The sequence below is a fragment of the Doryrhamphus excisus genome, linkage group LG7 (genome assembly GCF_037039965.1).
Source record: "Doryrhamphus excisus strain RoL-2023G ecotype Guam linkage group LG7, RoL_Dexc_Guam_v1.1, whole genome shotgun sequence".
NCBI lineage: Eukaryota > Metazoa > Chordata > Actinopteri > Syngnathiformes > Syngnathidae > Doryrhamphus > Doryrhamphus excisus.
The window spans coordinates 7,042,516-7,058,828 of record NC_136363.1 but is presented as its reverse complement, the minus strand read 5'-3'; the positions used below and the strand labels follow the sequence as shown (position 1 = coordinate 7,058,828).

General features: G+C 45.4%; 1 protein-coding gene across 1 annotated transcript; it reads right to left on the bottom strand.

The window, feature by feature from the left end:
* Positions 1-1,105: 1,105 nt before the first annotated feature.
* Positions 1,106-14,172, bottom strand: col1a2 (collagen, type I, alpha 2). Its single transcript, XM_058047741.2, has 50 exons — positions 13,966-14,172; positions 12,314-12,315; positions 11,673-11,708; positions 11,391-11,474; positions 11,035-11,091; positions 10,916-10,960; positions 10,778-10,831; positions 10,644-10,697; positions 10,502-10,555; positions 10,370-10,423; positions 10,228-10,281; positions 10,096-10,140; positions 9,908-10,006; positions 9,779-9,832; positions 9,546-9,644; positions 9,321-9,365; positions 9,148-9,246; positions 9,011-9,064; positions 8,813-8,920; positions 8,682-8,735; positions 8,508-8,606; positions 8,370-8,423; positions 8,189-8,287; positions 8,049-8,102; positions 7,908-7,961; positions 7,742-7,795; positions 7,450-7,503; positions 7,313-7,357; positions 6,688-6,786; positions 6,413-6,520; positions 6,274-6,327; positions 6,133-6,186; positions 5,851-5,904; positions 5,705-5,758; positions 5,486-5,593; positions 5,344-5,397; positions 4,260-4,313; positions 4,011-4,172; positions 3,828-3,935; positions 3,630-3,737; positions 3,490-3,543; positions 3,300-3,407; positions 3,168-3,221; positions 2,970-3,077; positions 2,831-2,884; positions 2,595-2,702; positions 2,268-2,511; positions 2,003-2,187; positions 1,656-1,898; positions 1,106-1,534 (listed from the first exon to the last, which is right to left on the bottom strand). Exons 1-50 carry the CDS (start codon positions 14,033-14,035, stop codon positions 1,388-1,390), a joined length of 4,056 nt encoding a protein of 1,351 aa, XP_057903724.2. The 5' UTR covers positions 14,036-14,172; the 3' UTR covers positions 1,106-1,387.
* Positions 14,173-16,313: the final 2,141 nt, after the last annotated feature.

Below are 16,313 nucleotides of genomic sequence, written 5' to 3'. Positions count from 1 at the left end.
TCATTGTGCTTACTTTTGCTGTTAGGCTTACTGCGCAGGACATAACCGAAATAGTGACAACACTGCCCTCTGGAGGTCTACGTAGGATTGCAGCGTTGGTCGCAGAATACTAATGTACTAATACAGTGGTGTTATTTCTGTTTTAGCTGCTTTGAATTATATATGAAATTCGAAATTTGAATGGATAACACTATTTCTTATGACTATAAAGTCTTACAATTTGTTTCAACTTCCTGAATGAGACGCTTATTTAGAAAATGTCAAAGGGCTGACTGCAATCCATATTTATTTGGATGCAAAAGCAGTAATAGGCAAGGAAAAGAAGACATATAGAGGATGCAACCGTACAAGAAGAGGCATGTTAGTAATCACACATTGGCATGGATGAGGTGAGCATGTTTTCACTGATGTTGATCCGTCAGTCATCAGTCAAACTAAAAGAAAAAGTAAGTGACACCAACTTTTGTGTCAACAGGAAAGCACTTAAGTCAGTGAGTAGTGTGTTTTGGAACATTGGACATGCTTTATTTCAGAACTTTTCACAATTTATTTAAACATCTCACATATACAAAATAGGTACAATAGACTTTGTGATGTCATTTGTTTGAGAGCGAGAGCGAGAGAGATCAGTGGCCTAAAATCCATTCAGAATGGGATGGAAAAAAAATGGATGTCAGTATGAACTCTGGATGTGGGGTGTGAAGGATAAAAAGCCTGAACAAAACCCCAAAACAAACTAAAAATTTCAAGACAAACAAAAAAAACCATAAAACAAAACACTAGACATCAGATTTAGGAGTATTCCACCTGCTTAAAGTGGGAGAGTACCAGAGGACCAATGCGAGACTCTTTAAAGATCAATACAAAGTAATACAGAATCAAGTGGTTTTGTCCACAGCTGCATATTAGCACCATTGATCTCCGCTTGACGTTACCGAGCACCTTTGTATACGCTTGAAGCATTAGAAGCCCAAACATCTCTGTTGTGGATCCGCGGTTGTGCCTATTTAAGTACATGCATGAGGTAGTTTAAACCTTATTTTCATGGAAATTGTGGTTTTAAACCTCCTCTTTGGAAGATATACAAAGACCACAAAGTGATGCGTACTTTCAGCGTTTTTATTACACTTCTTTGATTTTTTACAAAAGGATGACATGATGTCCCACAACAAGGTGTTTTCCCGCGTCCCTTTGGGGTTGCTGTATTAATTTGCATTGCACAATCGCTCCTTTCAGTCCGTTCAGTCCTCTCCGATAGTTGCCCATCTTAAGCAAGTGGATGCGCAGTGAGAAAACAGCATTTAAAAAAAAAAACACAGAAAGGGCAGAGATTTCTTTTTTTTTCGTTCTTTCTCTCTTTTGGGGTGTTAATTTATCATGAGTCTATTTATTTGAAACAGACTGGGCCAATGTCCAAACCAAACTCCTGATCAGCTCCACCAATGTCCAAAGGTGCAATGTCGAGGATGGGCAGGCGAGATGGTTTATTTGTTCTGTACTCAATCACTGTCTTGCTCCACTCACCAGTGTGTCTCTGCGGGGAGGAGGAGGGGGGAGGAGGGGGTGAGCGAGGAGGAAAAGAGACCCAGTTTCAGTATGGTGTTCAGCAAGGCTAAGTGGGTGCACGGAGAATAACGATAAAGAACGCTACTCACAGTGCAACCGTCCTCCAGCACAGAGAAGGTGAAGCGGCTGTTGCCCTCGGCCCTCAGCTCCACGTCGTTGGAGCCGCCAAGAACCACGGCCTTCTTCAGGTTGCCGGTCTCGGCATCCATGTAGGCAACGCTGTTCTTGCAGTGGTAGGTGATGTTCTGGCTAGCCTGGTTGGACAGCAGGCGCATGAAGGCCAGCTGGGTGGCCATGCTCTGAGGGCTGAGGGTCTCGTCGTTGTAGGTGAACTGTAAAAACACACCACATGTAACACTTGTAACAATTGTAACACTGAACTGCAGTGACAATTAGTCAAAAGGTGCACCACGAATGTGTCGTCTGTGCTGCTCACCTCAGTGCCACCATTGATGGTCTCTCCGAACCAGACGTGCTTCATGCTCTCTGTGCTTCTGTACCAGTTCTTCTTGGCGATGCTCTCAGGGTGGGCATGGATGCAAGTCTCACGAGTGGTGAAGTCGCAGAAGACCTTGATGGCGTCATTGATGCAACCCTGGTTGGGGTCGATCCAGTAGAATCCTACAGGGCAGGAAGATGGTGGATTGGTTACTCTGCACGATTTAAAACAGAGCATGACTTCTGGAAGATTGTGAACGTACCGCTGGTCCATTCAGGGTGGCCGAGCTTGATGTCACGGCATGTGCGGGCAGGGTTCTTCCTGGAGCCCTCGGGGGTGAGCAGGTTCTCGATCTGAGTGTTCAGGGACTTGATGGTGGCATCAACCTCGTAATCCTTAGCTCTCATGGCGGGCTGATCAGCTCTGTACTCATCGTATCCAGACAGATCATAGCCACCACCAGCAGGGCCGGGAGGTCCGGGCAGACCGGGAGGTCCAGCGGGACCCTAATGGTGACAAGATAAGGCTTTGCGATGAATCTCCTTCATGTAAAACAAGTCATCTGTCTGGTTTTCCAAAATATACTTACAACAGGTCCGATGTGTCCTGGGGCTCCACGAGCACCAGCAGCGCCAATAGAACCATGGGCACCAGCTCTACCATCCTTACCAGGGGGTCCGTGGGGTCCGGCGGGGCCCTGAAGAAGGAAATCAACATTTTTTTTATCACATATGTCTATCAGTATGATACCATACCTATTACTATGTGTTATGCTGAGAATACACAAGTCCAGTACATAAGTACTAGAATCAGCATTTCACTTACACGAGGTCCAGCGTGTCCATGAGGACCAGCAGCTCCGGTGTCACCAGGAGGTCCCTAAAGGGAGATACGTCATTGTAAATGACAATGAAGTAATACAATACTGTATTATGTTTGATGGTGGTAGGTATGCTTCACTCACAGAAGGTCCTGGCATTCCCTGGAGACCAGGGTGTCCACGAAGACCCTTCATTCCTCTCTCTCCTCTATCTCCAGCCCCTCCCTTCTCACCACGGACACCAGCGGGTCCCTAGAACACATGCACGCACCATGTTTGAAGACATCCCAGAATGACACTCCGATACCGCAATCCCCTTGACAGCGTTATGGCGCTACTTACAGCGGCACCTCTAGCTCCAGCGGCTCCAGCAGGTCCAGTGGGGCCAGTGTGGCCCTGTTGATGCAGAAAGACATCATCAATCATCAGTCATTAATGGAAATACGTTGAAAAACTTCTCTGTGCAAAACATACAGAATCTCCACGGTTTCCAGGTCTTCCAGAAGCTCCACTTGGGCCAGCAGGTCCAGGAGCACCAGCAAGTCCCATGGCACCACCGGGACCAGGGTCACCACGGTCTCCCTAAAAACATCAGAAGAGGGCAAGTGAAGGTCAGAATGTATTTTCTGTACAATGCATGTTCAGGTGCTGGAGAGGACAGTACCTTGACTCCAGGAATACCAGGACGACCAGGAGGTCCATCGTTACCAGGGCTACCCTGTCAATTTGACAGCATATACGTTAATACCAAGCCCTTGTACAAGTTCTATTCAAAACAGCATGGAGGTGAATCGGACTCTGTACCTCACGTCCAGCCTCTCCCTGAGGTCCGGTCATACCAGGCATGCCAATGTTGCCAGGGGCACCACGGGCTCCAGCGGGACCAGCGGGTCCAACTCTACCAGGCTCTCCCTACGATGATCAAAACGAAGTAACACACATTTGATGACTTGTCTCAAAGACGCTCCAAAGAAGGTTTTAGAGTCAGAAATCAGTACTTACAAGAGCACCGGGACCACCAGGAGTACCACGATCTCCTCTAGCTCCAGGAAGACCAACAAATCCTTGAAGTCCAAGAGGTCCAGATGCTCCAGGAGGACCAGGAGGACCCTAAACCCAAAACCCAAAACAGCATGAATTACGATTATGAAGATGGACCATGTGACCATGTGCACTCCAACTTACAGCAGGACCAGACTCTCCGGAAGGACCCTTCTCTCCAGATGCACCAGGGGGTCCGACCATACCCTGCTCTCCACTGGGACCAGCGGGACCAACGTCACCACGAAGACCACGAGGACCATCCTTACCAGCGGGACCGGCAGCGCCAGGGGGGCCAACAATACCCTGATAGTGGAGAAGGGAAGAGGCGACAATATCAAATGTTGAATATCATTTTTTATGCTTGGTGTCGGCCATTTAAAATGTACTCACAGCAGGACCAGCAGGTCCAACTCTGCCAGCAGCTCCAGGGAAACCAGTCAGACCCTAACATGAAAAAAAACACAAGCTCAATCATTCCTCTAAAAAGAAAATCCCATAAAAGATGAATTTACCTGAAATATAAAAGTAAATATTACAAGATGTAGTCATGGATACAAATACACAAATCCCTCATTTATTGCACTTCATTGATTCTGGAATTAGTAGGGTTCCTTATTTATTAATGAAACATTTTCATAGTGAAACCTGTTTACATGGGGCTTTAACATTATTAGAGCCCTCGAGACATAAAATAACACCCCTATAGTACCATTTACACTCATATTATGTAATAGTGTATAACATAATGAGTAAACAAGCCACAAGACATGAATAAGAGTCATGCTTATGGCTGTGTTGCCTAAAAGAGCAGAGTGAGTGGCAGACAGGAAGTGATGTCGGGGGGGTTTAGAGTTGAGTTTTAGTGTGGCGTGGCGTGGGTTAAGGCCTGCAACTGTGTTTAGAGATTATTGTGCCGGTTGTGAGATAATTCAAGTCTGGTGCTTGTGTGTCTCTCACAATACAATAATAGTTAATACATTAGAAAAATTGGTATTTTAGTTCAATCAGACATTTTTTCTTCTTATGCTTCATTTAAGTCAATAATAATTAAATATGCATATGTTTTGACTAATAATGGGCTGTAACAGCACGATGAAAGATGACAGTACTTGGTAGTAACAGAAACATTTAACAGGAATACAAAATACTACCCTTTGTTTGGGTAATAGGATTGTCCAAGTGGAACACTATTAAGGTGCTGGCGTGGTTAGGTACTGCTGGGGTTCCAATGTACTTGCTCAGCCATGACTGCTAATGGTCGGTAGCTTTTCTGAGACTGTGTATGTGTATGTGGGCGCGACAGGCATGAGTGAGTGACAGCCATTGATGGCGCTCACCCACAAATGTCATTCAGTTCATCTGATGATTGTAAAGAATATAAGTATACATTTGTACAATCTGTTCTCTGAAACCACTTTTGGAAATATATGCTAGCTGGTAGTAGTGTTCTTATACTGTATTATTTAATACTCACAGGGGGACCGTTGTCTCCACGGGCACCAGGGGGTCCAGCAGGTCCGGAAGGACCCTGAAAAGCAGGTAAAATAATCACATTTAATCCATACTGGCGTCTTGTGAATTTAATTGAAAAAACCCAGAATGAACGGTATACTAACAGCAGGTCCAGATTGTCCAGAGGGCCCAGCAGGGCCAGAGGGTCCAACATCTCCCTTTCCTCCAGCAGGTCCACGCTCTCCTCTTGCTCCAGTCTGACCATTAGCGCCCTGTAGAGACAAGCAGGCTTAGCAATACTTTCTGATGATGTATTTCAGTGTTTACTCATATGTAAGATTGTTATGCTCAGACAGGAATGGCTTGTAAGTGTGCTGGCTTACAGGGGGTCCGGCAAATCCAGGAGCTCCAGCAGGTCCGACCTCTCCACGCTCGCCCTATGTACAGAAAAAGAGATGCAACCTCAGCAAAATAACGGAGACTGCTGAAAACAATACAAAGGTTGATATGAACAAAAATGGCAACTTACAGGGGCACCACGGACTCCGGCTGGGCCAGAGGGTCCGAAGGATCCAGCCTCACCCTGCAAATGACAACTGCTATGAAGCGGGGACATGGGACATGGTGGGACATCTACTATAATACCAAGCCCAGACCAAAACCACATGATATGAATGCTACTTTTTGGTTCTTATTTCTTCGAGATATAGCCTTCATTGTTGCTTACTTGTTGGTTGGAATTGACTGTTAGCATAATTGTTTGATTAACGGGGGTTAAGAGGAGATCATGTGATGATCCAAAAACACTTGCCTTGTCACCGTTGGCTCCTGTGGGTCCAGGGGGTCCACCAGGTCCGGGGAGACCCTAGAACGCAGGACGGCAGAAGATGTTAAACCTCTGCTTTTTGACAAATCGGAGCGCCAGGAGCTTGAGCATGGAAGATGCACTTACACGGGCGCCATCTCTGCCGTGATTGCCATCAGGTCCTTTGTGTCCAACCTCTCCCTGTGGAAGGATGAAGAGCATAGTTGAAGCCAAATCTTTCACTGAAATTCCACAGAGGATGAAAATACTTTATGTGGGTGCAGACCTTCTCTCCCTTGACTCCGGGGGGACCAGCAGCTCCACGCTCTCCGGGCATGCCACCAGCTCCTTGGTGTCCAGGGGCACCAGCAAGTCCAACAGGGCCAGGCTCTCCCTGGAAGTAACGTTGATTTTTTAAAAATCTAAAATAGAGGATTCCTCTACAATAACTTCATATTTATGCTCTGCTTAAGCTAAAGTGTCAGGTCTCCTTCGCTCAGTTGCACTACGAGCCTGGCAGCAACCCTTCACCAAACTAGTCTACCACAACCAACATCCTACCTTGCCACCATCAGCTCCAGGAGGTCCAGCAGGTCCACGGGCTCCAATAGGTCCCTGAGGTCCAGCAGATCCAGCAGCACCTGGGTTACCACGCTCACCCTGTAAGAACACACACACAGAGTCAGCAGAAAGTCTAGCAGCGCGGGGTCTTGTGTGTGTGTGTGTAAATAGATACTCTATGGTTATTATCATCATGATGCTCTAACAGTGTTTTTCAACCTTTTTTGAGCCACGGCACGTTTTTTACGTTGGAAAAATTTTGCGGCACACCAATAACCAACATTATTTGCTTCTTTCAGTTTTTTCCTGATTACGGACTCCTCACAGCAGATCCTTTTGATCCGCATACTAATTTAACCAACAGTGTTACAAAATGTCACCACTACCTCTCACGTGCATCACTAAGTCTATTAGAGGAAGGAGGCCATCAGCTACGTGTTGCCACACGGACGAATATTACATTGCTCTACTAGTCTTTACACCAATGACACGCAACAATGACATAATATTTGCAGAAAATTATTAATACATATTAATAAAAAAAAGTGATATTGAATAATTCCTTACGGCACACCTGACGATTTCTCACGGCACACTTGTGTTGAAAATCACTGCTCTAACATACCTTGGCACCAGCGGGTCCAGCGATTCCTTGGTCTCCTGGGATACCCTGTTAGGGACACACCATGCTGGTTAGTACACGTCGTAAGCTTTGAAAGTGGTTTTGTGTTTGCAATATTTGTGTTTCTGATGGTTTCTTACTCTGTCTCCGGGCTTGCCAGCCTCTCCAGCGCCACCAGCGGGACCAGGCAGACCCTGAATGTGTCAAGCAGTGACTTCAGTGGCATTTAATGGTAATGGTTTAGTATATTTTTAGAACATGCTTCACAAGGTTACATTGAATTAACTAACATTGAAGTAATCACAAAGGAAGGATTACTTAAAAAAAAAAACACAGAGAATGATTTGTTACTATTAAACCTGATTGACGCATTAAACCTCATTTTTATCTATACATGTGAATGCAGACTGAATGCTCAAAACAGATCCAAACCTGGAAACCAGGAGCGCCAGAAGGTCCCTGCTCTCCCTTCTCACCAGGACCGCCCTGTAGCAAAGAAAGAGCGAACCACGATTAAGGACACCGTGTTAAAAGTCCACGAAGCTGCTATCATCAAAATGACTTCTTTAAACTGTTAAATGGCCGCAAGCATACTTACAGCAATTCCCATGGGGCCGGTGGCGCCATTGTTGCCATCAGCGCCAGGGGCACCCTACACACAGAGATCACGCAATTCAATAACTGCTTATAATAAATCATCATTTATATAATATATAGTAAGAATATGTAACTGACTTACTCTCAGTCCAGTAGGTCCAGTAGATCCCTTCTCTCCGGGTTTGCCGGGCTCACCCTAAAAGATACAAACAGGGAAAGATGATTTTTATATCATAAATATAATGTTTATATATTGTGTATATTGGTATTGCGTCTACTTACAGAAGGTCCCTTGGGTCCAGGGAAGCCGATGTTTCCGGGCTGGCCTCTAGGTCCAGTTGGGCCGGGAGGACCGGTGCGGCCATCTTGTCCAGCAGGACCCTAGATAAGGAAACAGGAAGTCCTTGTGATTAGTATGAAATATACACATAATTTGACTGAATTATGCATTTTTGTCACTCACAGAAGGTCCCTCCTTTCCTGGGGGTCCAGAGCTTCCGGGGCTTCCGGGGAGACCCTGTTGAGATGTAGAAGTTGAATGTTATAGCAATTTCACTTTGGAGTGCTGGGATATCCGTGAGAAATTCCACAAAATACCCACCCTGAGACCAGCGGGACCAGGCTCACCACCACGGCCAGCATCTCCAGGGGGTCCCCGAGGTCCGGCAGAGCCAGTGGAACCACGAGCACCAGGCATGCCCTAGGTGGGACGGACCAGGAGATACGTCAGAAAAACGAGGAGCATGTTTCACTCCACGTGTGAAGCTCGACTTACAATTGGGCCGGTTCTTCCCTCAACACCAGGCATTCCACGGCTACCAGGAGAACCCTATTGGAGAGACACCATCAAGACCACTGTCAGAGGTGATCCAAGAAAAATGATACTGAACTCCAATGGTCACTCACTCTAGATCCACGGCTACCAGCAGGGCCACTAGCACCGATCTCGCCAGTGGGTCCGCGTTTGCCCTCCTCACCCTGAGATCCAGGGGCTCCCTGAGGTCCAGCGCTACCCTGTGGAAAGCAGCAGATCCAGAACAATGAATTTAATCACGACATGAAAAAAAAACTGGTAAAACATAAGCCGGATGTGGTAAATCTTACAGGCTCTCCCTTGGCACCAACATCTCCCTTCACACCCTGAACGCCAGGATCTCCCTAAAACCGACGCAGACACACAGAAGCATTCAGTACAAATACTATCCAAGTACACAATGTTTTTTCTGGGCATGTGTACTTACAGCCAAGCCTCTGGGGCCAGCGGCACCCTGAGGTCCCTGAGGTCCAGGTCCTCCTCTGGGTCCGGGGAAACCAGGAGCTCCAGCAGCACCAGGGGTACCCTAAAACGGCAGCCATGATGGACTCTTGAGTATCACTTTGCAGAAAATCAAAGAAGTCCTATTTGAAGACTTACAGTAGCTCCCTTGGCTCCATTCAGGCCATTAGCACCAGGGTTACCCTAGGAAAGAGCATCAATAATGTTTATTCAACAAAGTGTAAATACTAGCAACATTATTCACTTCCATCTTCAGGATGAAAAGAGTTATTTCAGAGAAACACAAAAGGGAATATACATGATTTAAATGATAGTTAAAGGGCTATGGATAGCGGACAATGACGCATGAAAAAGTGCACTTACAGCAGGTCCAACGGGGCCAACAGCACCATTGGGACCAGGCTCTCCTCTTGCTCCCTGAGGTCCAGAGGGACCAGAGGCACCAACAGCTCCAACCTCTCCCTGTCAATGAGCACATACATCCAATCAATACACATTCCAGTTCCCTATAAAACACTGCTCAACATTAGACTAGTAGTTTAAATTACAACTGATTTAAACTCCTAAAAAAGTATAGAATGTGAAGATAGACCCACCTTGGGTCCGGGGCCACCGGGGAAACCTGGGGCACCAGCAGAACCAACGGGTCCCTGCGCAGAGTAAATAAAGTGTCAGAATGTACAGTAAACTCCCCAAATTAGCCTCTACCCTGGGAAGCTACTTACAGCAGCGCCAGCAGGTCCAGTGTTGCCATCAGCACCACGAGCACCGGCAGGGCCAGCAGGGCCGGCACGGCCTCTCTCACCAGACAGACCACGAGGTCCCTAAATGTGGGGAGACACGGATGATACATGGATGGTGAGAGGAAATAACACTAGTATATAATGGCCGTGGAGCTGGATGCAACACTCACAACAAGTCCGGGTCTTCCAGCAGCTCCATGGGCACCAGGCTCGCCCTACATGAGAAAAAAGAAAACAATGTAAAATATATACATGTGCAATAGCAGAGGAGGATGAATATTGCCTATTGATGGCTTTCCTACCTTGGCACCAGCGGCACCAGACTCTCCCTTGCGTCCATCCAAGCCATTGTAACCCTGAAACAAGCAAAAGAAAAAGGAAGACATTTTATAATATGCTATTATTATCGAAAAACATTCATCCATGTGGCAAGCTTCCACTCACTCTGTGTCCCTTCATTCCAGGAAGTCCAGGGGTTCCGGGGAATCCACGAGCACCCTGTAATTACAAAAAAACACACTATTACCGAGAGGTGTTGTTAATTATTCCTCCTAAACAAGCATGAGTGGTGCCTACCTGAGGGCCGGGGGTACCTCTGTCTCCAGGCTTGCCAGGTCTGCCATTGTTACCCTGAAAGCCAAAAATCACTCAATTTAATTCCAAGAGAGAGAACTTTTAAGTTTTACTGTGCAGCCATTCTGACAAAATGTTTACTTACATCCTCTCCAGCTTTACCAGGAGGTCCTGGGGGGCCACGAGGACCAACGGGGCCCTACAACAGACAATCGATATTATTCACCAAACATTTAGGGATTGCTTGGTGGAGTGTTTTATATAACCAAAAAATCTTACAGTCTGTCCAGGCTCTCCGGGCTCACCAGGGTGTCCGGTGTGTCCTTGAGAACCCTGTTACAACAAATCCAAGATGGAACAATCAGTCATGCTAAAGTTACAGCAACAACTGGGATTTGAGTGAAAATGCCAACTTACAGGGGGTCCAGGAGGTCCGGGTGGGCCTCTGTTTCCCATCATACCCTAAAGAGAAGCAATGGTTTAGCATTTTTGTTCAAATAATTCAATCAGCTTTGGTTAAATTGAGCGCTCCTCACCATGGGTCCGGGGCCGGGATCAGGAGCCTTAACGCCATCATACTGAGCAGCAAAGTTCTGCAACAACAAAAATGGGGTCAATTATGGACACAGTGTAGGCTTGTAATACTACAGTATGAATGTCAATCATTTAAGAGGACACAAGGCTGACCTTTGGATCAGATTGTGTGTTTGCATTAATACATTGCAATTTGCAATTGCAATGTATTTTCTACATTTTTATTCCATATGCTACTCTCTGTGTCCTTTAAATTGCCCCTCGGGGATAAATAAAGTGTTTTTGAACTTTTGAACTTGAACTACACAGGTGATCACACGCTGTCAATACATGATATGATACATATATATAAACTTACTCCTCCAAGTCCAGGGGGGCCAGGGGGGCCAGGGGGGCCGGGGAGTCCGGGTTTTCCATCTTTTCCATCAGGTCCCTGGGGACCCTGGAGAAGAGCGAAATGTGGCCATGAGATGCTTGTGTTGCTGTCATGTCCATGATTAGCAAGCAGACATGCGTAACTGCAGGTATTAAGTACACAAACTACGCAAAATGAGACTTGACCTAATTAACTCTACGTGCTGTGTTTCACATCTCAAAACATTCGACAATATTCAAAATGATCCGAATCACTTGAACTCACCCTGTCACCTCGAGGTCCTTTGTCTCCTCGGGGGCCCTGCAGTAGGAAAACACAGTCAGTCAGCTTAAAATACACACCAGATGTCTCGCCGCCTAACTGCTTCAAAGCGGGCCTCTCCTTTCCTTGCTTACGTAGCCCAAATAGAACTGAATAAAGCACACTATAGACGCACAGCATGTATATCAAATGTGCATGTAAACAAACTTGACCTTACAAGACGCAGGACAAGCAAGTTAGGACACATTGCCGAGTGACGTGACACGACAAAATATTGCCCTCTGACCTCGTCTAGGCTAAAGCTATTGCTGTGATGTGCCATGCTGGTGGTGTTAAAGCACACATAAGAACAACATTATGTGCTCACCTTCATGCTGCCCTAAATAAGGAAAGAAGATAAATACATGTAAGTGTTATGTATTTCTTCACTCCTTAAGTCTGCTTTGCAAAAGCATGAGGTGCATGTGTGGCTATACAATAACTGAACATCTAAATGTCATGTAGATGGAGCAGCAGTTAGAGCATCATAGTCCACATAAGTCACTTCAAGAGTCTACTAATGCAGATGAAGTTGCAAACATGTATTCCGCCATTATAGTTTGGGCAATCTCAATTGTGAGTTGAAATGTGCCATCGTCAGGTACAGCTTTGACTTCGCTATCGAAATCAAGCTTCAGTTGCTGGTCTGGAATGAGATATTATCCTGAAGTGTATTGGCTGCCCTTAGAAAGGATCCTTTGTGCCATGCAGGCCCCAGCGGGCGCCTCAGCACAGGCGGTTTAAGCTTTCACTGACAGTCTTTAGCCAATCGGACCCTCACCCAGACACACTCATTTCGGCGAGGGGGGCACAAGTTTGGCTGAAGTCGATATTGCTCAAAAGAGGACCAGTACGAGAGGTGTCCTTCGTTTGGGAATTTAGTTGCAAGACAAGGTAAGTCATGTGGTGTTCATGATTGCATGCATGCATGTACTAACCGAGTCTGTGGTGATGGACAGGTGAAGAGGAGGCAGAGGGAGAAAAGCAGGGTGGGGGAGAGAAAAGGGAATATTCCATTAGAACACAAGCAACTTAAGAGCAACAATGTCATTTTATATCATTTACATCTATTTATACATTGTATTACCAGATAGCAGAACTGCAAGGTTATGTGCGGAGCTTTATTTACTAGAAATGTGCACCAGATCTTCATCATAGCTTACTTTAAAATGTCTTCAACAACAATGTAAATCAAAGCATTCCAGGCTGGAATTAGGCTGTGAACAGGCCTCAGCATGTATACAGTCCATCTCCTTTAGACATGTATAGTCAGCCTGCAAACGACATTAGGACTACAGCATTTGCAGGTAGGAATTAGATACATGTGGAATATTATGCCAATGAATTCCATTTGGGTGAAAAGTAAGTCAAATTAGTTCTTCAAATTGTTTAAAAATTGTTTAATGACGATTGTTTTTATGTCTTATCTCACAGTGCTACTATCTCTGCATCTCTGAATGCGGACCAGCTGGTTCTGGTTGGGTATTGGCTGGGCAGGACCTCCCCCTGAACTCGAAAGCGTCGTGTCCTATATACACCACAAGGTGGCGCCAATGGACCCACTAGGTGACTTGAGGCTGTTTATGTAAAGTGTTTCAGGCATTTCAACGTTAAAACACGTGCTACGTTTACATTACAACCGCACATCTCATGCATATTCTCTACATAATTACATTAAACCTTCAATAATTACATTTAAACTTCTAATTTATACAAAGTCAAATCTAACCCCCAAATAATTGCATGATAAATTAAAAAAAATACAATATAATATTAGTGCTATTTCTACTTGAATTTACATCAAACATGAATAAATCAATTTGGTTCCAAGTTGTAGTTTGCACTAGTGACCACCAGGGGGACCCCATGCAGTTTTCCTATACTAAATCTTCATCCCTGAATGTCTGCATGGAACAATAAGTACAACGCCCCAAATCTTTTCATCTCTGAATTCTTCCAAAACTACAAATCTAATCGCACTAAAATGAATCTTAGACAACTACTTTCGATGTCTCACTCAATAACAACTTTCTGTTTTTTTCAGGAGTGCAACTTCTCCTATGATAATTATTGTATCCGTGGAAAAAAAGAGAAGATTCCTCTGCATGAACTCATTCCGTCGAGTTTTTTTAAATATCAGCAAGATTTGAGCTGTCTTCATGTTGATGTAAGTTCCAAACCAAAGCCAAAAAAAAAGATCCTCAAGCAGCGTGGGTGTAAATATCCATGAGAGAAAAGATCAGATAATGAAACTTACATTGACATGTTGCTAGGTATGAAGTTACTGCAAGCAGCAACAGAATCCGGGTATCCACAAAGCTGAGCATGTCTACGCAGACATGCAGACTCCTTGTGCTGCTGTGCCCCTGTTTTTAAACCACCTTCAAGCAGGCATACAGTTGAGGTGACGCTAGTAACTCCAAACTGAGCAGAAGCCTGCAGCCGTGATGCTAGAATAATAAAGTTCTATCGGGCTTATTTATATGGCAGGAGGGTCCCGGGTCTGCGTGTCAAAAGTCGGCCCACCGGCCAATGAGAGAGGAGAAACCCAATCTGACTCCCATCCCTCTCTCGCTCGCAGTCAGTCATGTGGTCCTGCATCTCCCAGCCTCCTCTGCACCACCACCACCACCACTAGAGACCGTTTGGCAAAACTTGAGCCGTGATGACGAGTGCATCGATTTAATTAGATCCATTCTTTTTGAGGACGTGGACAGCGTCGAGGCTTAAAAAGGAGAGGAAGGCCCACGTCTTGCTCTTCTTTTGAGCTGAGCGGCGCAGGGAGACCGGGCGGTCAACTCGGCGCGCTTTTGGCTGCGCGTCCGCGCGTAAAATGTACCCAAGGTGCGCAATGGCTTTTGGATTTTAAGTGTATTGTAGCTTTTCTAAATGTTTACTTTTTTGCAGACATACTAGTCAGTATTCCAACTCTTTGTTTTTGGTTATGAAATATATTTTAAAAACAATTTTACAATGTTTTTGATCCACGAAACACTCAACAGGAAAAGCCCATTATAATGGAATGTATATGAAATAAAACATACAACATATACTGCAGCTCTCTCACTATACAGCTGACATCTCCACATGACCAGACTTGCCATCCCCTCACTAGGAACACCAAGTTCTGATTCACACAATATTATATGTACATACATGAATATATGCTGTATATATTCAAATATGCACAAACATTGACCTGGTAAATGAGGCCTATAAGAGACACTTCACTTTCGCTGCTTTCCTGTATGGACTCTTCCACTCCCAACCCCCTCTGTGCAACCATTGAACACTCCCAGATTCACCTCGCTACTTCCCTCAGTCAAAGAAAGGACGAAGATGTACAGAGAGAAAAGAAGCAGCAAGCAAGGAGGGGCGGGTAGAGATGAAACGTGTTTTAAAGATGGCCGAGCTCCCACTCCATGCACAGTTACATTCTCATGATAGCTTCAAGCAGCGGGGAGGGAAAAAAAAAAAAGAACTGAGACTGAAGCTCCACATCATCAGTGTGTGATGTTTCAACACTCGACTAAAGCATCTGAAGGAGCCCTGTGGGTCGGGACTTATAGTTTTAGATACCTGATACTAATTCTGTCAACATCTGGTTGAAGCTGAGTGGCTTTTTTCACAAACTAGTTTGACCTCTCCTAAAGGACACCTTTAGGCAGATAGTGCCTGGAAATACCAGATAAATACTTGCAGTTGTTCATCTTTGCTGTAAAAATCAGCCATTTTGACTTTCTAACGGCATATCTGAGTCCGGCAGATTCCTCCAGATGTGCGGTACTCCTCTCATCTCCCCCCACCAACCTCAAGACTCTGTGTGTCTCATATTTCTCATCATGAGGCAGCAGCAAATGCAGGGGTTTCGAGGCGGAGCCTGTCCGGGGTGACTGTTCACCTGTTGGCCAGATGGCAAGATGGGAAAAAAACTAAAGAGATTTAAATTTTAAAAAAGACTCAGTAATTGATGTCGCTGTAAATTGAAAAAGCAGCAGCTTTACATGAACCACTACGTTACCAATAGGACTCTTACAGCACCAATTTACACAGGAAGCCAAATACACTTATCAATCATTAGAGTAGTCAGTGTACAGCTTCTGCAGCAGTATAGATTTAATATCTACTGTTAATAAGTCGGCTGCACGGCTTTGGAGTGGTTAGCGCAAATGCCTCACAGCTAGGAGACCCGAGTTCGATTCCACTCTCGGCCATCTCTGTGTGGAGTTTGCATGTTCTCCCCGTGCATGTGTGGGTTTTCTCCAGGTACTCCGGTTTCCTCCCACATTCCAAAAACATGCTAGGTTAATTGGCCACTCCAAATTGTCCATAGGTATGAATGTGAGTGTGAATGGTTGTTTGTTTATATGTGCCCTGTGATTGGCTGGCGACCAGTCCAGGGTGTACACCGCCTCTCGCCCGAAGACAGCTGGGATAGGCTCCAGCACCCACGACCCTTGTGAGGATAAGCGATAGAAAATGAATGAATGAATGTAAATGAGTCAACAAATAGCCATTGTAACTGACACCTCACAGCAAACATGTCACCACCATTCTTATGTAGCACTGCCTTAAACCTCTTGGGCGTGAAATTCAGAGCTACAC